The sequence below is a fragment of the Ipomoea triloba genome, chromosome 15, assembly GCF_003576645.1.
Source record: "Ipomoea triloba cultivar NCNSP0323 chromosome 15, ASM357664v1".
NCBI lineage: Eukaryota > Viridiplantae > Streptophyta > Magnoliopsida > Solanales > Convolvulaceae > Ipomoea > Ipomoea triloba.
The window spans coordinates 2,217,528-2,239,866 of record NC_044930.1 but is presented as its reverse complement, the minus strand read 5'-3'; the positions used below and the strand labels follow the sequence as shown (position 1 = coordinate 2,239,866).

Sequence of the window (22,339 nt, the reverse complement as noted above, 5' to 3'; positions counted from 1 at the left end):
CTTGGGTATAATCAATCAGTAACTCATAGGGTGCAAGATTCAAATCTTACTAAGGACCGAAAAATAGGGGTATGAATTTAACTTTATTATTGATATTAGTGCACAAATATTTAGAGATATATAGGTCAATTGAGACATATCTTGTGATTTACCTCTTGAGATCCTTAAGTTTGGATTCCAACTTTTGCGACAATTTTTGTTTAGTATAGATAAATAATAAATTTATAAGGTGGACCCAGGTTCATAGCATAATTATTGTGGATTAGCCTTTCTACCATTTTAAATTTTGTAATCAAGATTAAAGAAAAAGCCCACTGATTTTGGGCTTAGTTTATCCACCATAAGTTGGCCTAATACATAGCCCTTATTGGTGATCCATCATCCTAGACAGGTTCCTATTAGGTGCCCCAATAGACTGGCACTTGAGTTACACGGCAAATTATTCTGTAGATTCGGATTCACCTTGCAAGATAGACTCAAATTTAAAATACATAACATACATATTGAATGTTCATAATTTAAATTGTGAATATTTAGTATGTAAATTCTGATTCTGATGCAACGTGGACTGAGCCCTTGGATAAGTATGGTGAGTTACATCTTCCTTATCCAAAGAGATGTATCGTACATGCCAATTTTAGAAAGAGTCTTGCATGATCAACACCTGGGATGATTATGTTTTTCGTATATAAGAATCGTTTAAACATTGACTTTTAACGATTTCATTCAACCCTAACTTGATAAGTAATTTAAAAATTGCATTGCAGGTGAGATTAGTAGTATACCCTATCTGTGGATTGAGATAGTCTTCCCACCCTCACCTAATTTTTCATTTGTCAAGGAAATAGTAGGTAGGTCCATTTCTAGAAACAACATTTGGCTAATAGTCAACTTTCTTCCCAAATGATTGTATATTTCTTTGACCAAAGTTGGTTCCAACCACCACAAATCAATCAAGAAATTATGTATGGGTGGCATTCTATCTATGTTGGTTTCATGAAACCCAACAAACAAATTAGAGCCAAAGACCAAATCATATTATCTGATCTATGTTTGACAGTTGACAACTAACAACTTCCTTCACTAATACAATAGCCTTTTACTGCATGCCAAGTGCCAAAAGCTGCAGAAATCCAAATTTCTTGGTATGGAGGGCCATTTTCAACTAGACGAGAGAAATTCATAGCCACTATTCGAGAGTATGTATTAGATAACCCCTGCGCTGTGACTCTAGTTAGCAAGGGCTACAAGGAGGTACTGTGACTCTAGCCAGCAAGGGCTACAAGGAGGTACTGTGACTCTAGCCAGCAAGGGCTACAAGGAGGTAAACCAGCCAAGACTGTCCATAGTTGACCAATTCAAACTAAAAAGGCCAATAGATTGCTACCATTGGGAGTCGAACTTAGAACCTTGTGGTTATCAAGCCAACCGCCCGACCAGCTTGGTTGGGATTATATTGTCTCGTGTTGATTCAACAGTTACGTGATTATGTAATAGTTGGTGAGTGAACTGTCAATGCACTTACAAGGTCGGTGGCTGAATTTGGATTAGTCTAACAATGGTGGGGATATCGAGTCCCATAGGCGAATAAAGCATACATGTAGTCTTCAATTCATCTTGAATTCAAATTGGGAAAGAATCAAGATTAGAATGTAAGCTATTTCAAGAATGCATATCAGACTGCACTTAAATTACACAGCAGAATGGCCTAATTCTAAAGTTAAAAATGGCCAGTGGCTGAAGTGCTAAAACTGGGCATTGTATTCTACATGGTGCTTGGCAGTTAGCTCTACTATACATGACAAATAAAGTTCATGACAAATGGCATTTATATATATATATATATATTTGAACCAAATTGGGAAAGATTACAAGCCTGAAGTGGATGATGGGGTGGATGTTTGCTCGTCTTCAGGCGACGTTTGATTGTGGTGACAGTAAAGAGGCGGGGGAGGATCAACGGGTAGTCTGCCCTCTAATACCTGCACGACCTCGCCCATTGATGGCCTCATCCGCTCGTCACCTTGCACGCACCAAAACACGAGCCTTAGCGTACGTTCCAGCTCGTCTAAATTGACTGCACCTTCCATTCGCTTATCAGTCACTATCTCTGATTCGCCATTCACCCATCTGTCATATGCCCGTTTGCAAGCCTCGTCTGCATTTTGGCATCCGGTGATCAAAACCACCATCATCCTACCAATATCCCGCACATCTGTCTCTCCCGGACCCTCGTCGTGGGATTCCCCGCGAAGAACTACCCTTAAACCGAACTCACTCACCTTAGCTCCGAGCTCATCGTCCAATACCACATTTTGGCATTTTAGGTTTCCATGACTTATGAACTCTCTGCACCCCGTGTGCAAGTAGTACATCGCCCTCGCTACTGTTAGGCATATGTTTACTCGTTTCGCCCATGTCAGGCTCCTGCAAATCCCGGGATCTTCTAAACACTTATCGAGGGAGCCGTTCTTGGCATACTCATACACCAAGAACCTGTAGCCCGACTCGCAGCAGTAGGCCTCGAGCTTCACGAGGCTTTTGTGGCAAATGCTTCCTATTTTTAGCACAGCACTTCGGAACTTCCTTTCTTCTATCGAGCCATCCAAATGTTTAACCGCAACTAGCCTGCCATCCGAAAGAACGCCTTTGAACATCTTTGGCCCGATTGGCTCGTTGAAATTCTCTGTCAAGGCCTTGATTTCGGAGTAGGATAACATGATACAGCCACTAGCATTAGGCACAGAATATGCTGCAGAAGCGGATTTAATTGCAATGTATCGTCTTCTCCTGTGTATGTAAAGGCCAATCCCGAACTGAATCAGAATAAATGCAATACACGAAGCTATGGAAACTTCAATCACGCAAACCAAACAGATTTCTGGTTTTGAATTCGCTACGTCGGGCATAGGGGAGGGCAAAACAGCCATAGGGTCTGAGCAGGTCTTGACCAAAGAAATGGAACTCGAGGAAGCATCTGACGACCCGCTAACATATTGAGTCGTTTTAAGGTGGCATTGGGCACTCCCGTTGTTTATGAAGGACACCGCGTGGCATTGTGGATCTTCTTGACACAAATGCCAGCACCGTTGCAGGCTCGTTTGCACGACTGTCTCATTCGGAGGGTAGATTCCATACAAGAACATGTTATTGTACCTCAAAATCGAATAATTCGAAGCACAATTTGGATCATAAGGGATCAAGCAATCCGAGGAAGAGTTGCCAGAAGATGGAAAAGGGCATTTGCAAAAATGGGAGCCTGATGAATTGTACACACATATGCCATGAAGCCCACAAGTGGCGAAAACGCCACACTGATTCTCAAAAGCTTGCCAAACGGGCACCCACGATCTCGAGCCATTCGCCCACGAGTACAACCGGAGGTTCCCATCAGAATCTAGCCTAAGAAACCGGAATTTCACATCTAAATCGCCATGGTCTTCACCATAAACAGACCAAACAGGCTTAGACTCTTGGTTAAGAAGTTGAAGGCTCCCATCACTACTAAGCAGAGCCCGAACAGCCAAACCAGACGGGTTCCCCTTCCCCTTAGTCCAGTAGATGACACTGGTCTCCCACCTAAGCTGCAACTGCCCCGAAACATCCATCGAAAGAGTGTAAACGCTTGCCACCGAGTTCCTGCTGGTAGCCCGGAGCACACTCCCAGCTGATAAATTCTGGCCCGGGAGAAGCGTGTCAGATGGATAACCGAAACTTTGCCAAACAACATTCTTATATCGATCTAGCAGCACGAAGTTCCCATCGTTGCCAAGAACAGCAGATTCCACATCTGCATTGCTAGTATTGCTCGTCCAAACAATCTGCCTACTACCAGAATCAAACAACACCAATTCCCCTCGTCCCGTTAGCTCAAAATACGAATTACTCCCTACCCTCCTACTAGCTCCCGCTAACCAAACAACCGTCTGTTCACAGTCCGGAACAGAACTCGAATTGAATTTTATCCCAACACTATACTGACCACAATATCTAAAGAACCCCATCGCAAAATCCCCATTTTCAGACGCCCAGAAACCATTACCCCCAGACAGCCTCGAACCTAATGGAATCTTGGAACAGGCAACTGACAAGAACAAGAATCCAATCAAGATTGAAGTGATGGCAACTCTCTCTAGTCTAAGCATATTTAAACAATCTTTTTGTCAGCAGAAAAGAGAGTCACCACCTCTAGCTTCTGCATATCAACAGCACATTCACTTATACACCACGAAAACGCACCAACTAAATTACCATCTGTTTCTGCTTCCAGTACCCGACAACGATTTGGAAAAACCGGAAATCCAAGAAGCCAAGTCTAAAGGAGTAAAACTACAATCAGCTACAGCTACCCAAAGGCAATACCAATCTAATGTCAAATAAACTCAACTTTAAGCAACATATTCAATCAATAAAATTGGAAGTATAGAACTATAGAATTAGTACATATAAACAGAAATTGGGTACAATTAAGGACCCCTTCTTAGTTTAGTACCTGGAAAGCAGACATTCAAAAGGGTAGAGCTAAAAGAACCAACAAAGCTGTGAAATCCTCCTGGAAACAGCAACTGTTAACCTTTTTTTTTCTAATCTGAAAGCCAACATGAGAGAACCTAAGCAATCCAAAAGGTGGACAACACTTAATTTAGATAGAGAAAACTAAGCACACACAGAAATAATTAGGTAATAAAATAAGCACATGGGCTTGCCTTTAATATGGAACATTGGCTCTAAGGGGACCCTATTTGAGCCAATAGGAGCAATGTTGTGCTAACATCCAAAGCTGACAGCTCAAAATAAGCAATCTTTAGTACGTTGAGTATAATTAGAGATTACCTTAATTATTCACTCACACTGTAAACAGAGCTAACTTTTCTGGTAGATTTATGCACACACTGACACACTTACACATGCATCACAGGATCCTGAGCTTATATTTCAAGAAAATTAGAATAATGAGAAAACCTAGTCAAGTTGTTCAGACTATTAACATTTAGTTGGAACAGTTGGAGCTACCTATTGATCTTCCTGATTTAAGCTGATCAGCAATGAACAATTTAGGTTAATCATTTGCCGACTATGATCACAGAACATTAGATTTATCTTGTACCCAACTGTGAGTTTCTATTATCACCTAAAAAAAAGGAATCTTGGGGAAAGAAGGCAGATCCAATCATTAGGGCAACGCAGTACAGATGCTCAAAATTTCTATGCAGTCAGAAACTTGCCAAGATGAAAGATGGGTATCAAGTAAATGTCAAGAACATTCAAACCCAAGATTTAATGAGCTAATGCTAAGAACAATGGGGGGAAAAGGAGCAATCTTGACAGGTTGAAGCTCCACCGGCAAGTAGTCAAGATGTGACTCACCGGCGAGAGTTAACCACGGTATGGATTTGAGATCACTGTCGCCGGAGATTCAAGAACCGGCGGCCGGAAAAGAAAAACAGAAAACAAAAGTGTCAGCATATTGAATTAATTGTTTTTGTTTTTTTCACCGTGCAATTATTGACTTATTGTTGTCTGTATAGAATTTTTAATATGCTTTCGCGATTTTGTGTTTTGCTTTAATTTCAGACAACTTCAAATATTTAATTCTTGGAACTTTTTGGAGATGCAAATCATGCAATAATGTCAGTTGTCAAATACGTATACATACATTCCGGGCCCCACTTTTGACTGTTGAATATCAGAACTGTTCACATTCATTATTCCATACAGAATATTTTTGTCAGTGTATTAATAGCTTACTTTAATTTCCTTTAAAAAATAATTACTCGTAATTGCAACTCATCTTTTTTTACTTAATCATGACAAATTATTTATTGAGCAATTGTTGAGAAAAAATGAGATAAAAAAAATCTAGAATAAATAGTTAAATACATAAACAAAAGAAAAATAAAATGTTTGTGTGGTTCAGTAGTGGTAAAAAAATTCGACGGTATAAATTGAGCAAATTGAGATATGAGGGTAAATCGCAATTACTTTTTATGGGCTTCAAGTGACCTATTGTATGACTATATGAGATTAGCTCCGATACTAAATTAAAACATGTGTTTCATCTCAATTAAAAGTCTAAACTTATAGTTAGATTGCACATTTATGTTTATATACAGTATTATATATACTCAACAAAGATGTTAGCAATAGTTGATTTATTTTGATTGAATAAAAAAAATTAAATAACTAATATTTTAAATAAAATATTGAATGAAGCTAAATTAAATTATTGGAATTTTGACAAAAAGAAAACAAAATTATCAAAGCTGATGTAATGTAGAAGTGAAATTTATACTCTGTATTATTTGCAGAACATATTTCTGTTGTTAGTCAACTACTGCACTATGAGAGTCACTTTATGCTGAGAGATTAATTTCGAAAAAATTGAATGATTAATTTAGTAAATAGTAATAATGTAAAATAATTAAAAATGATATTTATATTTATATTATATGGAGAGATTAAAAAAATAACTTAATTACCAATAATTAAAAGACAAAAATGGACATGAAGTTAGAGGTTGATGTGACACTGCTGTTCTTGTCCATAGAGGTAAATTACTACTGTTGCTGTCCTCCTAGATGAAGCAACTGCATTTTACCGTTTTGTCCTTGCATAGATGCAAATGGACAAACTTTACCCCCAATCCCGGGATCCACCACCCCTTATCCCTTCATCGTCAAACAACTAATCTACCAATCAAACATTGGATTTGATCCTTTTAATTTTTGGATCGAGAGGATGGGAGACTTGAAACGAATCAAACCAAGCATTACAAAGAAGTTGTATAGGACTATAGGTCATAAAACGTCCACATGTCGATAATATTTTGTTCGTCAAATCATTGTTAACATTATCTAAATTAAAAATTCTACCGGCCAAAGATGTTGTGATCAAACGATATTGTTGTGACTCTCTTAAATGAGAAATCATAAAAAACATTTAAAAAAATAATAATAAAAGAAAACAAAAAGGCATGCAAATCTGACGCATAGGTGCAAAAAATAAATAAATAAATAAATAAACACACCATTGTACGTGCTCGGTGGATGTTTGCTATGCGCGTACGCAGCTCTTATTCTTTTCTCGGACGCAAATACTATTCCAATAACCTATTTTTACAGTTGAACCCTACTCCTTCTCTTCACTCCGTATCATCTATCATTATTCCAAAAACCCTAAATAATCATTATATTATTATGGATGCCCTGAGAAAATAATGGACTACCCTTTGAATATATTTGACTAATTGATCATTTAACATCAATAATTAATGGAACACGTACGACACGTATGTATCACATATTCACATTCATAACATTACTCCATAATCCATACAAATAACAAGAAGGAACACATATAATTATTGACAATTCGACATCATATCGAGTGGTTACGACGTCAAATACAAACATGGAGTTGAGCTATGCAGATGAATAATTCGAGTTAAATAATGAGGTGTCAAATGATATGATGGGAATATCATCAATTTCCCATGTTTTTGTCATCAAGGGTTGTTAAATAATCCATGAAACCAATTTTTAAAGTGGTATTTTAGAATACCTACAATAATATGACTTTGTATCAAATAATGGTACGAAACTTCGAACTTTCAATGTGAGAATAAGAGAATTTATATGATAATCTAGTTGATTAGTCATACAGTTAGTTCGATAGTCACAAGATTTCAAATTTAATTCTTTGTGAAAGTTACCTATTAATCTTCTCAATTTAAGTTGATTAACTATAAATAATCTAGACTGATTTACTAGTTTGTAGTCCTTTGTCAAGTAAAGTTACAAAATGAGCTTTACCTAGAACGCACATTTGGGTACATAGTAGCTCAGTTTCTAGTCAATCAAAGCAAGTGAATTCTTCACTTGACTAGCAAATCCAAAGAAAAGTTGGTAAGATATTGAAAATAATTAGAAGAAAAATGACATTTTTAGTCCTTTAATTATTGAAAAATAGTTAACTTAGACTTCTAATTATTATCTTGCCACCTGATTTATTTATCAATTACAATTAAGAGATGGTATCCGTCACTAAAATATTTAGCATATTTTCTTAATGAATATTATATTTGCCACCAAAGTAATAATTAGAAGACTAAATGTGAAGGTCTCAATAACTGGTGATTAAGAACGTCATTTTACGTAATTGGAATGAAAAAATGGGTTGGTTGGTAACTTACTCTAAACCTAATTTCAATTATCAAAGCTAAATAAAGCCACATGGGTTGAATATTAGATAGGGAATAATAAAGAAAAGGCTTCGTTGAAATATGAAGAAAAATTGACCTAAGAATTGAAGTGGGCGCAATAGTGGTTCTTTGCATTACATTGCATGGTGTATTTTTTTATATGTTAAGATAATATAATATATTGAGAGGCCGGTATGGATAATAGGTTGATGTTGATGTATGTGAAGAATTGAGGGTATATGAAGTTACATAGTTTTTTTTTGTTTTTTTTTTTCTTTTTTTTGAAATAAATGAAGTTACATAGTTAAAAGAATCATAATATGGTATACTTAGTAGGAACGTCAACCTTAATTTGAAACTAATGAGTAAGGTTGGCTCAAAAAATTAAAAAAAAAAAGAATATATATATATATATATAGAATCCTAATCATATGAGAACTATGCCCCAAGTGAGAACGTGAGGACAAATTCAAACCATTGATCTGCAAGATCTGACGGATGAGAAATCAAGTAAAAAATGAGCGGGGTCATTTTTATAAATATTACAAAATTTTGTTTATTTCAACTGTTAGATCTACTAGATTAATGGTTTGAATTTATCCTTACGTTCTCACTGAGACATGATTCTCACATGATTAAGGACCTATATATATATATTAGGTTGAAAAAATTGAACTTATTAGAAAATCAACTCAATAACTAGAAAATCAATAAACCCGATGGCTTGATAAAATTATTTTAAAATTGAGTCGGCATACCCGATTGACATCCATAATAATTATAATATTTACAAAGAAATAAATTTATTCACAGGAATGTTTCTATGAATTAGATGTGATGTGTTGTTGTAATGTATTACTTTTAATCATACAATAAATAAATAAATAAATAAATAAATAAATAATTATACATATCTAACAAATATTTATAAATATACTCATTTATTTTGTATATTTACACATTTCTACCATGTATCATGATTTACATTTTTTAGATTTGTTATTTTTATCTCATATTTGTCTCCCATTTTCTATTTTCAATTTTATATTTCTGTGATACATTTGATATACTCAACCATTTTACAAAGCTAAAATTTTGCGACTTTAGACAAATGAAAATGGCCCGTAAAGGAAATAGTCAAAAGGGTGGAATAGTCCCGAAAGTGATGGTCGAGTGAGTGAATATCATTCTCATATTAAAAGATTACAAGTTTAATTTTTTGTCAACACACTTTTAGGGTGCGTTTGGTTCGCACATGGGAATCGGAATCGGAATGGGTATCAAATACTTGGTAAGGGTAATGGGTTTTGGTGAAAGTATTTAGCATGTTTGGTAGTTGGGTGGAATGGGAATGATTATTAATAGTTGGGGAAGAAATGATGAAGGAAGATGAAACCCTTATTTAATAAGGGTATGGGTTTTGCCATTAATGGGGTATTCCAAACCCATAATAGCATTCACAAAACCTATCAACCAAACACTAACAATCACTTTGATACCCATACCTTATGCCTAAACCCCCCAACCAAACACACCCTTAGTTTATTCAAATAGTGATTTAAATCTGAACAGTGAAGTGTTCCAATTATGTTGTAAACCTGGTGAACAACATATTGGGGGTGTTTGGTTATTGGCTTATCAGCCAAATTTTAGCTTATTTGATCAAGTTTAATTGTTTGACCTACCAATAAGCTATTTTGAAGTGTTTGGTAAATGGCTTATTGTTCTCCGCTTATTGGGCCAATAAGCTGAAAATTGAAAAGCTAATGAATGTATTTTTTTCTATTAGCTTGTTGGGATCAATGAGTATATTGACTATTTTATCCTTTGAAATCAATGAAATTTACTTATAAATGGGTGGTGGTTTGTTATTTTATAATAATAATATAATAATAATAATAATAATAATAATCTATATCTATACTATATATAAAAACAATATCCTCCTCTAAAATTTTCCCGCCCAAACGTAAGGGCATTTTAGTAATATCAAATATTTGGATAAAAATATTATTTAAATTAGTATTTAAAAATTTAAAATAATTAATTATACTTTCCTTTTAAAAAACCTAAAAAAATTATAATTACCACATTTTACACCAATACAATGGAAAGAAATTATAATTGATTATACTTTCCTTTTGAAAATTTATTTGTAAGTAATTTATATTGAAACAGGAATACACACGAATCACAAAGAGTTCTTCGCAGTACGCACGAGACAATTTGAGTGCATTTCCTGTTAGTGAGAAAATATCATGGGCAATCCTAGAGTTTTCTTTGATATCACCATCGGCAGCCAGCCAGCCAGCCGGCTGTGTAATGATGGAGTTGTTTGCGGATATACGAGACCGTGTTGTGATGGAGTTCTTCATCTGCACGACGATGACAGAATGGCTGGACGGCAAGCATGTGGTGTTAGGCCAGGTGGTTGAAGGTTTGGACGTGGTGAAGAAGGTTGGATCCGGCTCCGGGAGGTGCTCAAAGCTGGTGGTGATCCTGGATTGTAACTCTCTTAAATCTGATTATTAACCCTTAATCCTTTGATTATTTGTTGGCTGAATCATGCTGTCTAAAATTAAAAACATTTTTGTCTTCCCTTCTGATTTGAATGTACTGTGTGTGGTTGAAAGTACTGTATGTGTACAGGTAATTTGAACACAATGCATGACAAACTAAATGTAGAGTTGATCAGTTGAGTATAATAATAATAATAATAATAAATCATACATAAATAAATAAATAAATAAATAAATAAATAATTATACATATCTAACAAATATTTATAAATATACTCATTTATTTTGTATATTTACACATTTCTACCATGTATCATGATTTACATTTTTTAGATTTGTTATTTTATCTCATATTTGTCTCCCATTTTCTATTTTCAATTTTATATTTCTGTGATACATTTGATATACTCAACCATTTTACAAAGCTAAAATTTTGCGACTTTAGACAAATGAAAATGGCCCGTAAAGGAAATAGTCAAAAGGGTGGAATAGTCCCGAAAGTGATGGTCGAGTGAGTGAATATCATTCTCATATTAAAAGATTACAAGTTTAATTTTTTGTCAACACACTTTTAGGGTGCGTTTGGTTCGCACATGGGAATCGGAATCGGAATGGGTATCAAATACTTGGTAAGGGTAATGGGTTTTGGTGAAAGTATTTAGCATGTTTGGTAGTTGGGTGGAATGGGAATGATTATTAATAGTTGGGGAAGAAATGATGAAGGAAGATGAAACCCTTATTTAATAAGGGTATGGGTTTTGCCATTAATGGGGTATTCCAAACCCATAATAGCATTCACAAAACCTATCAACCAAACACTAACAATCACTTTGATACCCATACCTTATGCCTAAACCCCCCAACCAAACACACCCTTAGCTGAGTTTGTCACACATAGTCTTTATAGGATGATTTACTCTTCTTTTTTTTTTTTAATGTAATTAGCATATTATTATACAGAGTAAAGTTTATTCAATGTACATTTTTAGATAATGGAAACATGTTTCATTCTTAAAAAAAAAAAAAAAAAAAAAAAAAAAAAAAAAAAAAAAAAAAAAAAAGTCAGTCGAATGGGCTATCGGGGCATAGTCCAAGAAAGTTTGGCCTTTATATATTTTTGGTGCATAAAGTTTGGCCTTTATAATCTGCTTTATATATCTTTTCTTGCTCCTACCAACATCTTTAACCCACCTTCCCAATCAACCAGGGACCATCCCAAAAACCTAGTATGAACTTGATTATGTGTTTTTTTTTTTTTTTTTTTTTTTTTGAAAAGGAACTTGATTATGTTTTAGTTATCAGTGTGGTTCGTTATTAATGTTACTCCATATATTATAGTACTCCGTATCTAAAATATTTTTTTTGAGTACCGTATCTAATATATAATCATCATTGAAACTATAAGGTTAGAAAAGTGATTTTTATGAAGGCGTGTTATGTTAAATATTTGAGTCAAATATCTCTTGAGTGAGTCAAACTTTGCGAGTATAACATTAAATCGAATATAGAGTAGTTTTATAGCGGTGGAGATATTCGATGCTGTATACCAAAAAAAAAACCATAGTCACTAATATTATATTAAGGTTTTAAAATCTCTGTTTTTTTTATCACCCAGTCAACGAGAATTACGTGGCAAGACTAATCTTGTTCATGCTAGTTAGAACTCTTGAGGGTGGAAAAGTTGCATCAATATTTTGGCCCAAGATTAGAATTACATGGCAAGACTAATCTTGGGCTGTTCTCCAAAAGTGAAATTTTTTGAATCAGTATTTTGGCCCAAAAGTTGCATTTGGGCCGAGATGGTTTAGGTCTTTTAGGCTATTACGTTATGGGCTCCCTAAAGATCATCTTATATATGATAATTATATTAAATCTAGTATGGTCAAAATGAGCTAAACATGTTGGGCCGGTCCATTCCACTACAAAATGAAAGCGGGACGGGTTGGAAGTTTAGGGACCCACCCGCTAAGGAAAATGACATATTTGGTTCCTGAGTTATATACTTATATTGACAACTTAGTCCTTCAGTTATGATCTTATCCATTTTTTACTCTTTAATTATGAGTGAAGTGGCGTGTTTGGTCCCCAACGTTAGGTTTTTGTGTCAACCTAACGGAAAACCCAAAACCCCTCTATTATTGGAAAGGTAAAATGGAAAATTCACATTTTATTCTCATTCTTATATTGAAATCACTTTTACAACATTATTTTTCACTTCCCAGTCTCCTATTTAAAGGTTCTTCAACTCCAAAAGCATTATAATAACCCTCGTATGACTTGTTAGGAACTCGAGTCTCGTATAAGAAACCTGAGACTCAGAACAAACAATGGAACATTTGATCACCATCTTCAGGCGTGTGAAACACATTATCCTAAATGTTTATGATTTTCCCTTACTAAACAACAAGGGTAATCAAGCTATAACTTTTTATGTGCATCACATAGGTAAAACATAATATACATAAAATCAAAAGTGGAATATACTACCTATAAATGGTGGTTACACTTGTGTTGCATGATTATTGTTATAAAATATCACGAATGTAACTATTATTAACATTCTGTCAGGCGAGTTTTCAATTATATATAGATTATTTTTGTTATGATAAGGTGTGTTTTACTATAATGTGGTTTTGTCAAGAGAAGAAACATAAGCATTTTGTCGTATGCCTTCTTTTTTTTTTTTTAGGAAGTATGCCATTTTTTCTTCTTTTCACAATTCTATCAAAATACCAATTTTAAAAAGACATATAAGTACAAGTCTTTTTAAAAAATTAATAGCAATAATAATAAGGTTATTATTATTGTTATTATATACTATAATGGTATATGATGAAAACCACTATATTACTATAGCATTGAAAACTTTCTTGTAAACGAATGACACTTCTTTTGGGTGGGAGAGCTTAGGAAATGGGGAAGAAAAAAGAGCAAGAAGCTCTTCTTTAATCTTGGGTTTTCGCAACTTTCTCCATCTCTTCATCTTCTGTCTCTCTCTAGATCTGCAAATTTGCACAAACTCCCTCATCTCTCTATTCTTGAACTCCTAGTTATATATACAGAGATAGATATTATAAAGAAAAAAAGCCATTAAAGGAGGAGCTGCTTTTGCTGCCCTCTGGGCACTCTAGGCTCTTGTTCTTTGTTCTACCTGAAGAAAGTGGTGAGAAATTTACCACTTCAAATTCCATTATGTTTTTTTTCTGGGGCATATATGTATGTATATTATATGTTTGTGTGATATGATGTTGTCTTCTGTTTGTTTGTTTTTATGTCTGTGTATACATAAGTAGAGCATATCAGCAGAGTGGGCATTGATTGATATGGAATGAAATATAAAGATTGTTTTTTTAACAAAATAAATTCATGGGTTCTTTTCTTCTTGATTCTTCCCAAGAAAAAATTGTTTTTTGGAGGGTAGTTTTGTTTATATTTTGAAGTTTCTTGGAAGTACTAGAACCTTTGAAAAGTCAGCTTTGGCTCCCAAAACAATGAAGGATTAAAGAAAGATTTTTGGATTTGTTTTGCTATTATTGTTAAAAAAAAAATTGGTTTTGATGAAATTTGAGTTGGGGCTAATGATGAAATTTGAGTTTCAGTTGGATTGTGGGATGAAATTATGTGCTGTCAATTGGAGCTGTTGAAGGGCACATTCCATTTGAGAACAAGATCAATTCTGGCAATATTTGGGCAACCATCATGAACCTAAATCATTTGATGGTTGAAACTGAGGATACTTTTGCAAGTTTGCTTGAATTTGCTGCCAACAATGATGTGCAGGGCATCGAAAGATGGATTGAGCGCGATCCGTCTGGTGTTGATGAAGTTGGGCTGTGGTATGGTCGGCGAAATGGCTCAAAACAAATGGTTTTGGAGCATAGAACGCCTTTGATGGTTGCTGCAAATTATGGAAGCATTGATGTTGTGAAGCTGATTTTATCGCTCCCAGAAGTTGATGTGAATAGGTGCTGTGGCCGCGATAAAAGCACAGCTCTTCACTGTGGAGCGTCGGGTGGATCTGTGAATTGTGTAGATACTGTCAAGCTGCTTTTGGGAGCGGGTGCTGACCCAAATTTGGTAGATGCTAATGGCAATCGTGCTATTGATGTTATTGTTGAATCTCAAAATTTGCAGGATATGAGGTTGAGCCTCGAGAATTTGCTCAGAACTGATGTTGTTGGAGAGGTGTTAACACCTCGTTCTGGTTCGAATTCTCCCCCGCTTTCGCCTTCACCCGGGAATCAATCTGCTTCGTGTTCTTCGGGCTCAGTTTCGTCGCCAAAGAGCGATGAGAAATACAATGATCCCCCTGTTTCCTCTATGCCAGAGAGGAAAGAATATCCGGTTGATCCTTCTTTGCCTGACATCAAGAATAGCATCTATTCATCGGACGAGTTCAGGATGTTCTCGTTTAAGATCCGGCCTTGCTCTCGAGCCTACTCGCACGATTGGACTGAATGCCCGTTTCTCCATCCCGGTGAAAACGCCAGGAGAAGGGATCCAAGAAAGTACCATTATAGCTGTGTGCCTTGCCCCGAGTTTCGCAATAAGGGGGCTTGCAGAAGAGGGGACATGTGTGAATACGCTCATGGGGTTTTCGAGTCCTGGCTGCACCCTGCACAGTATAGGACTAGGCTTTGTAAAGACGGGACGAAATGCAATAGACGAGTTTGCTTCTTTGCTCACACACAAGACGAGCTAAGACCCTTGTATGTGTCTTCTGGATCCACTGTTCCATCACCTACCTCAAACGCTATCGAGTTTGCTGCAGCCATGGGACTCATCCCGGGTTCCCCATCGCCATTCACTCCGCCCATGTCTCCATCCAACAATGCCATTCAAAACATCGGTTGGCCCCAACAAAATGTCCCGGCTTTACATCTCCCGGGAGGTAGTCTTCAGTCCAGCCGCCTTCGGGCATCGTTTCATGCCCGAGACATCCCTCCTGAAGAGCTGAACATGTTGCAGATATCGAGATCAAGTATTAGTACTAGTTCGTTCAATCGATCAGAGAGTTCATCTCCTAGATATTGTGATCAAGTTTTGCCAAAATCTTGTTTTTCCCCAACCCATAAATCAGCAATTCTCAACCAGTTTCAGCTGTTATCTCCAATCAACACAAACTCTCCCCCAAAAAGTGCAGAAAACCCGTTACTCCAAACCCCGTTTGGAGTTTCATCGCCCGGGAGGATGTCACCTCGGGTTATGGACCCCGTCTCGCCACTCCCTTCCCACGTGTCACTACTTTCTCACCATGAAAAGCAGCAGCAGTTTAGGAGTCTTAGCTTCAACTCTTCTGCTGCTGTTGATTCTTGGCCAAGATGGGATTTTTCTGGCACCAAACCGAGCTGTGTTGTCAATTCTGAGCCATTTGGTAAGCTCAGAAGATCATCATCATTTGAGCAGGCTAACAATGGGGAGGAGCCTGATCTTTCGTGGGTTCAGCGCCTCGTCAAGGAATCTCCCCAAGAGACGAAGGATATATCTGCAAATGCCATCGCCATTGCAGGCGCTTCTGTCGAGGGCTCGCCATCAAATTCCCCGATAGAACACATTGATCAATCTGAACTGAGTGCATGGCTGGAGCAAGTGCAGCTCGGTCAGCTATTGGCTCAGTAAACTCACACTCACCCTTCCATTTGACTGAGCAATGTGTCCCACATCGGCTACTGATGGGAATTTGGACTAATATATAAGACTTGGGCGAAACCCTTTTTGGGACTATGAGGTTCAGAATTCTGGAAGATTTTTTTTTTTTTTTTTTTTTTTTTTCACTATTTGAATTTCATTCCTATATTTGGAGAAGATGTTATTACTGGATCATGGAAGAAATGATGTCCAGTTTTGATGAATTTTCACTTAGTTTTTGATTATTGTAGGAATCTTGGTCAAAATCTTACTATATATTGTTGTTGTCACTTCTGCATATATGCAACACCATTTACATGAATTTATTTCATATTGAAGTGTTGCTTGGAGGGATATGAGTTTCAAGAATTTCATTGCATTATATTGCTTTTGGAACATTTCACATTCTTGATAACTAAACAAGGGCATATAACATTCCTTTAGTTAATGTAAAATTTATGAACATATAACATGAACTAAATATCTGAAAGGGGTGCTCGAGTAGGTAGAACATGACTATCGTCTTTTAATGTCACGAGTTCGATTTTTGTCAACACTCTTTCAGTCGAACCCATTGCATAGAGTTTATTTAATGTACATTCTCAAATAGTAACGGCAGATTTCCTTATATGCAACAAAAAATATTTACTAATCTTTCTTAGGGTAATTTCAAAAACCATATTATTAGAGTATTTTCTTGGCAACATTTAGTGTGTAAGTGGAGTTATCAAGAAACTGTGAGAACCTAAATTGTAGTAGTGGAATTCCAAATTTCAAAAGTTGGATTTGTGGTTTGTGAATGATGGGAAGAAATTGATGAGAAAATGACATTTGGCATTTGGATTCCAATCTCATTGAGATTAGATATGGTAATTAAGGGTGGAATTCTTTTGATGGCTTAGGAATAATGAAATCTTGTTTTCTAAGAGACAATCATGATGTTAAAGCTTCTTCTTCATTTTTATTCCTCATCTGCATGTGAGTTTATGACTAAGTATGATAATATATATATATATATATATATATATATATATATATATGAGTCCATTTTTTCCATGAATCCGTGTGAACAGATCTGAGCCATTGAATGCTTAAGATCAATGACTTATATTTTGTCAACTATGCAACTCGATTAGTAATGTTCACGTCAACAATTAAAGAATTGAAATCACTGTTCCGTATAAATATATGGACAATAACTTTATTTTTCTATAATAAAAATAACTTTTAAAAGGGGGAAAAGAAGAAGAAAATAATTTCCCTTTGAAAGTTCTATGTAGAGTGCCAAAAGGGTGAAGGAAGAAAGAAGGGTGGGAGAAGGTCTCACCACAAAACTAATCCTCAGCTTTTGCCTTTCGGTGCCTATCTAAGATAGATTTTATATATATTTCCTCTTTTTGGAACAGCCAAACACATGACAACATCAACACAGTAAACTGGGAAAACAACAACTGACTTGATCGAAAATGCAGAGAATCACTTTGACTTAAACTGATAATGATGTAACATAAAGTCACTATATTCTATTTTATATTGCCTTTGCTTTATGGGAATTGATTAAAATCTGAAACTAGTATTCGAGATGGTACTACTTACAAATTTAGGAAGTGAAATTTAAAATTTTGTGATTATTAATTCAATTGACTGACTAACTCGATTGAAGTTGTTGTCCATTATATCATATTCCTTAGTCTTTATTTATGTAAATTATGTTTTTTTTTTAAAGTAAAATGGTCAAATAAGCTATTTAACTTTATACAAAAAATTAATTAGACACCTGAAGTTTAAAAATTTACAATTAAACACATTATTAACTTATCATTTTAGTGCATCCGAGCCTAATAACTTGTTATCTACGGGTAATACATGGTAATTAGGGGCTTGACAATCAAATCGGTAATTAGCGACTGCTCAACAATCGCCAAGAGCCTAACTGAAACCTTAATTACCATGTATTACCCGTAGATAATTGGCTATTGGTTGCGGATGCACCAAATGATAAGTTTTTTTTTTTTTTTGAAAACACCAAAATGATAAGTTAATGTGTTAAATTGCAAATTTTTAAAATTCAAATGCCTAATGAAATTTTTTCGTATAAAACTCAAGGGTCTTAGGCTTTCGTGGCACCAAAAAAAAAAACAAACGAACAAATAAATTGGCCTTATACTCTCGTAATAAAAAGACATTTAGTCATGCAATTAAAATGGGTGATCTTAAATTTTAAACCAAACCTTTAACCTACTAATAGTTTTAATATGTCCTTAATGTTTTATTTAGTGGGTAGGTTTGAACGATAGTTATGAATTATTTGAGATGGTTGGTCGTCATGGCCAAAGGGCAAAAACCCTTACACACTTTTGGTGGCCAAAAAGACACCTAAATCTTGAAATAGATCATTTATGTATTGATATTTTTTGAGCCCGGAAATTATAAAACCTGCTTATTAGGATTTTTTATTTGAGTCGATTAATTATGAACAATCTAGGTTGATTTAACTCTTTATGATCTTTTGGAGGCTAAAATTACAAGGTGAGCTTCACTCAAATCGTCCCATTGAATAGCTGCTACAAGACTTTCCTGTAAATCAAAGATAATTTAATTTATATATTTATATATTGCAATTAATAAGAATAAAATGTGGGTTTATAGCTTTTATATATGGAATGATTCCAGATTAGGTTTTTAATAATAAAAAAAAATAGTTCTACACTATTCTGATTTAGGTAGTTTATGGATCATCAAATGGTGCAAAATATAGTACATGATGAAGCTAAGAGTCCTGAAATGATATTATAGAATTATATATGGCATGATAGATGCATATGTCTTATCTAAAATAGTATAGTTTGGTTTGATTATATTGACATAAAAAATTAAGCAAACCTAATCCTGATTAGATAAATTATGGCATCCACTTATCAGCATCATCTTCAGTTGATTAATGTGGGTGTGACATAAGAATGTACTTTTGTGCAGTTTATTTGGTGGAGGCTTTACTTGGAGATTAAGAATTTGTAATCCTTTCCCATCCCTAGTTTATCACATTCATTGAACTGATTGACAAATTCTTAATTTTATACTTCACTCAATAGATGTTGATTTAAAGTCGTTGATAGTGTAACAGACACGGCGAGAATTGAGTACAAGTGAAGTAGAGAGATTGGATTGTTATGATAAGATAGGTATAGTAATATAAACTAAAACAAATGCTAAAGTAAGATATCAGATGAATTTGGAAGAAGGAAATAGGGGGATATTTGTATAGGATCTAAGTTGCATATGCCATGACGACACCTTGCAAGTGAGCTGGCATGGTGCTCCCTAATTGACTATCATGGTTAGTTGGTTAGACGGTGTGTCGATCAATTAGACAACTACGACGTCCCATGAAGGACGTCTTGTTGTTGTAGGGTTAAGTTGACTAGTTAAATTATTTGTAGACTTAAATAAGTTTTCTCTAAATTTTCCCGATAGGTTAAGATCAATCTTTAAAAAAAAAAAAAAAACTAATTCTGGGCTTATGAAATTGAGCCCATTGTTTCATCATTAAACTAGTAACTCCATCAAGTCATATTATAGATGCAAACCAATTTTGTTACATGACTTACATCGATACCAGCCCAACAGGAAATTGAGCAATTATAATTTCATTTCCTCTATATCTTTTACGACATTCTCTAGTTTGCCTCCTCATCTTCCATCTTCTAAAACTCTAGTTTCAAGAGCATACAAGTTACTTATCTTGAAAGACGCGAAAATTGTAACTTTGTCCTTCAAGATAAGTAACTTACAAAGAGCATAATTTAATTTGATCGTTGATGGCAGCTAGAAATTACGTTAGAGGGACCAAATGTGACAATTTTAAAAGTTTCACACTAAATATAAAAAAAAATTTAATAGATGTGACCAGATGAGAAAATGAGTAAATAATCATGTGGCCAACAGTGGAAAATCCTCATCCATTGCAAGGAAAAAGGGTACAAAATAATGGTGTTGTGACTTTGATGTTTATTTTCTGCTAATGACATTATGAGTTATTCATCAAAAAGAAATAAGAGTAAGATCACTTTCAAGATCCTTTAGATCGAAGGCAACAAGGGGAACCAAATGATATTGTGATGGGGACCAAAGCTAATAAGAATATAATCCTGCCTCCTTCAATTCCATTAATTATTGTGTATATATATATACACCTTAAAAGATGTGTGCTAATGATAACTACAAGTACTACTTGATAGTACACATGCATTATTCCTATCTCTTTGTTATTGAGAAGAATTCATTGTAAATGACTAATTCTGGGACAATATGTGTAATGTTAGGAGCAACATTTATATTACGGGATAAGCAATATATGTATCGATTTAAAAATTGATAGACAATATTTACATCACTAATAATTCATGAGTAACATTGATAATTGACATACTATGGAGAATCATTAATTACCATTTTTTCTATTATAATATTACCAGAACAATACTTCAACAGAAACCATAGAAATTATTGGGCAAAGTTTTTTATTTAATTTTTTAATATTTCTATATGTTATCTTCCCGACTCTTCAGCACCGACGAAAATTAATGAAATATAGAAAACAATAGTCTAAGAATTTTCTCCGTTCACACTACATACATACATTATATACTCCCCATAATTTTCTTCAACTCCACACACTAGATTGCATATATATAGGCTTACAGGAATGTTGCCGTTGTTCTTTGCGGCGGCGCCGCTGATGCTATGCGTGCCGCCGGTTCGGAGTCTTACCCTGTTCGTAGGGTCCGTGGAGAAGCTCCTCCGCGGCGGCGGCGCCGTCTACACCCGCCGCCTCGCAGCTCACTTGCACCGCGCACTTTCCCGATACCTCTTTCCTGCTTTCTGAGATTTGTATGTATATGTAAAGATGTATGTAAGGTTTTAGATTTTGATTAGGGAAAGTTAATCATGGGTTAGTCTTAATTATGATGTACGGATTTTGGATTTTGATTATGGATGATGGAAATAATTATATGGAGAAACTCTTTTGGTTTCCAATTTAGATCGTTATATATTTTAATTTTTTTATATATTGAAATATTTTGTGAAATTATACAACTTCTCTGGTTAGTCTATGAGCTGCAATATTCGTCGATCAGCATTTGAACCCACAAAATGAACCTAAAAATCGGTGGTTAACGAGTCAATGTTGCCCCACTAAAGCATGACCTATAACTTCTTTTTTTTTTTTTGAGATAATCATTTATATCGCTTGACCATAAAATTTTAGCATTTACATTGTGTTGATATTTCTAGTGGAATTGTGGAAATACAGTAGATATTATTCATATCTATGAAAAAGGCAAGTAACGATTTAGGGGACTTTCAGATCTTTAGTTGCTTCATTACACTTGGTAAGAATTTAAGTATCTTTAAGTTTTTAGTAATATGAAAATTTTCAAAACATTGAATTTGGGTATGAACCAAACATCTTCTAATAGTGGGAAAATGGGTTTGAGCTTTATAAGTTGCGATAATTATGTTGATCCAAATTGGGCTTACACGTAGTGAATGCCTTATTAGTTCACCAAAATGGGCTGATTTCATGCCAATTAATTAAGATTGTCTTCATTGGGTTGTTATGCCGTGCACCCAGGTCCACCTTGCAAGGTGGATCTGGGTCTACATTCACATACACTATACTCTATATTCACATACACTATATTCTACATTCACACTTTGTAAACCCCACATTCACACATTACAGGATTATATGTTTAGTAACTATATTACCACTGTTATGCATTCACACATTTAAAACTCTATATTCACAGGTCCTATACTCCACATTCATAACTTGAGAACTCCACATTCACACATTACAGGGTTACAAGTTGCTAGAACTTCTTAACTCTATTACAGATTCACACATGCATAACTCTACATTCACGATTTCTATACTCCATATTCACAATTTGAAACCTCCACATTCACACATTTCTGGGCAACTCTA

At 35.1% G+C, this 22,339-nt stretch overlaps 2 protein-coding genes across 2 annotated transcripts; one reads left to right on the top strand and one right to left on the bottom strand.

The window, feature by feature from the left end:
- Nucleotides 1-1,645: 1,645 nt before the first annotated feature.
- Nucleotides 1,646-4,675, bottom strand: LOC116007499 (G-type lectin S-receptor-like serine/threonine-protein kinase SD3-1). Its single transcript, XM_031248205.1, has 2 exons — nucleotides 4,493-4,675; nucleotides 1,646-4,315 (listed from the first exon to the last, which is right to left on the bottom strand). The coding sequence occupies exon 2, from the start codon at nucleotides 4,143-4,145 to the stop codon at nucleotides 1,869-1,871; it is 2,277 nt and encodes a 758-aa protein (XP_031104065.1). The 5' UTR covers nucleotides 4,146-4,315; nucleotides 4,493-4,675; the 3' UTR covers nucleotides 1,646-1,868.
- An 8,910-nt stretch (nucleotides 4,676-13,585) lies between these two features.
- Nucleotides 13,586-16,669, top strand: LOC116005527 (zinc finger CCCH domain-containing protein 30-like). Its single transcript, XM_031245739.1, has 2 exons — nucleotides 13,586-13,882; nucleotides 14,319-16,669. Exon 2 carries the CDS (start codon nucleotides 14,419-14,421, stop codon nucleotides 16,336-16,338), a length of 1,920 nt encoding a protein of 639 aa, XP_031101599.1. The 5' UTR covers nucleotides 13,586-13,882; nucleotides 14,319-14,418; the 3' UTR covers nucleotides 16,339-16,669.
- The last annotated feature ends 5,670 nt before the right edge of the window (nucleotides 16,670-22,339 follow it).

Excerpts from the sequence above, each read along its gene's own strand:
- LOC116007499 (XM_031248205.1), bottom strand. The coding sequence starts at position 4,145 with ATGCTTAGACTAGAGAGAGTTGCCATCACTTCAATCTTGATTGGATTC.
- LOC116005527 (XM_031245739.1), top strand. The coding sequence starts at position 14,419 with ATGAACCTAAATCATTTGATGGTTGAAACTGAGGATACTTTTGCAAGT.